At 37.2% G+C, this 2,343-nt stretch overlaps 1 protein-coding gene across 1 annotated transcript; it reads left to right on the forward strand. All coding sequences in view use genetic code 12, as the record gives it.

The window, feature by feature from the left end:
* Positions 1–1,836: 1,836 nt before the first annotated feature.
* CORT_0B04600 (hypothetical protein) lies at positions 1,837–2,343 on the forward strand (the record flags this gene model as incomplete). The annotated part of the gene is made up of 1 exon (XM_003867557.2): positions 1,837–2,343. A coding segment is annotated over one exon (507 nt), but the record flags the coding sequence as incomplete, so codon positions are not given.

Consider the following 2,343-nt stretch of genomic DNA (forward strand, 5'->3'; position numbering starts at 1 on the left):
TTACTCCAAAGCCATGGATAAGAAGGCTGCTGCTGCAAAACTTCAGGAAGAATCAAAACGAGGGGTTGAAGATAGAGGTGCCAAAGAAGATGCGTAGACTGTGGAAACAGATATTACATCAGTATAGAGACATTTTGAGTAGGTTTGCAGTTTTTTTCTAGAATTTTTAATCATAAGTTCTTACAACCAATCAAGCCCACTATCAGCACACAAGATACCACAACATTAACATGGGTACCATTCGTTGCATTTACAACATCCTTGTCAACTACATCTTCACTCGATTAGAACCATCAAGTGAGTAATGAAGACGCTATTCAATTCCAAAGTGGTAATGAATAGGACATGTGATATATTTATGGGTCTTGAATATGTACTTGAATGTACTACCCCAGTTCACACCTAGAGTAAACAAGCTGGAATTTGTTTGACTTGGATAATCGTTACCTTCTCTAGAAACCAACGTCTCACTGTAACTCCAAGTGGATGTGTTTTTTGCTTTGAGACTATGGCCAAGAAAAATAATTACTTGCGTGACGAAGTCAAAGGGTTCTCAGGCGTAGAGCTTAACGAAAAAGCAAGAGAGTGGTGGGATTGATAGTGGAAACTGCGTAGCTACATACCATTTTACATTATAAAAGTATCTTCAAAGAGACGTTTTCCTATGGGCACTAAATGCCACCTACATATCTACCTGTTAGAGAATGTGAGTTATTCTCAAGAGGATATTGCAAAGACGCCTAAGGCGGCAAAAGTTAATTGTAGAAGACCTCAAGAAGTATTGAATTTCCGTGTCGATAAAATTACGCTAAAAGAGATTGCAAAAAATTAGGCAAAACTACGCACAGTTGAAGTTAAACTTAAGCATTAGAATCTTACAAGAGGAAAGACGTATAGGATCTACATCAACTACACATTCTTTCGGGTACAGATGAGGGATACCATGAGGATCAAGTATTAATTTATCACTAAACTGCAATTGTTTTCAAATCGTTTCTTGTCTTAATGAGCTCGGGCCGGTAATTAAGCTTACCACCGTGCATTTTTAAATCTAATATGGGGCGGATCCGAAAATGATTGCCGGTGCTACCAATTAGATCCGAAAATTCCTCGGACCACCATTGTACAGAAATGAGAATTGCAATACATTTGATGCATCTGGCCCTCGGCAACAAATCACATTGCAACGTTGTTCACTTCAGAAGTTACTCAATTGGAGAATGCCTCACATCGTTTCTCATTCACTAATAGATTCAATAGTACAGTTCGCGCAAAGTTCCAAAATAGGAATACTTCCGAAGCCTAACGCCGTATATACCAAACAAAAAATTAATTAAGAAAATACGGTTATTACATTTTTAAAGTTATGCGTGATTACACCATAGACTCCATAGGAATCTATTTCCGATCACTGGTTTTGAAGATTTCACATTACTCTATTACTATCTTGTAGAATGATCCAATGAAGAGCGGTGAGCTCGGGTTCGGTCTCTTCCTATTTCCTAATTAGGCAGCATAACCAAAAGACCTTTTACGAAATTTATCGACAATGACATGAGGTTTAAAATTCAAAAAACAATACGAAAAAAGAAATCTAAAAAAAGAAACGTACTAGAGTAACACAAAAAAGGGTTTATTACAAATTGAGAAAGCAAATACAAATGCAGCCGTTACGTACACAACGAAAACCTTCGAAAAAAATATTAATCATCATTTAGTATTTATAATCAACCACAATTTCCCCCTAACTTTTTACCAAAGAGATTTGTATTTTTTTTTTCTACAATACAAACTATTCAACAGTCAACCAACCACAACACAAGTTCTCCCATTCATATGAGTAGCGACAAGAGTGAAGATATTTCCAACAATTCAATTGAACGAGATAACGACACATTCATGGAGGAAAGAGAACCAACTGCACAACACAGATTAGTTGTAAATAGCGATTCATCTGCTACTCCTGTCTATGCTGATGGTGGACAAGAAGCCGTACAACCTAGTCTGAAGGTGTTAAGCCATAATGAAAAACACCCAGATCCTGTCAGTCAAAAACTGGCACCATCACCTCCACCACAGCATGTTTCATTCTTTAGTAAAGAGTATAAACCATACAGGATACAAATACATAAACGGTTTTTATTAATCAACTTGTTGATGACTGCATCGATCTTAGCTGTGTTTTCAATATATTGGGGTTCTTATTATGACATTAGCGACAATTTGAAAGAATTGAAGATGTTGGTAGTTATTGGTGATGAGCATACCGTAGATGGAGTCCTGCCAGTATTTGGGAACGCCATGGAGGAAATATTACAGCGCCCACAAGCAAAAGCAAGTGGC

Source organism: Candida orthopsilosis (genome assembly GCF_000315875.1).
Source record: "Candida orthopsilosis Co 90-125, chromosome 2 draft sequence".
Lineage (NCBI taxonomy): Eukaryota > Fungi > Ascomycota > Pichiomycetes > Serinales > Debaryomycetaceae > Lodderomyces > Lodderomyces orthopsilosis.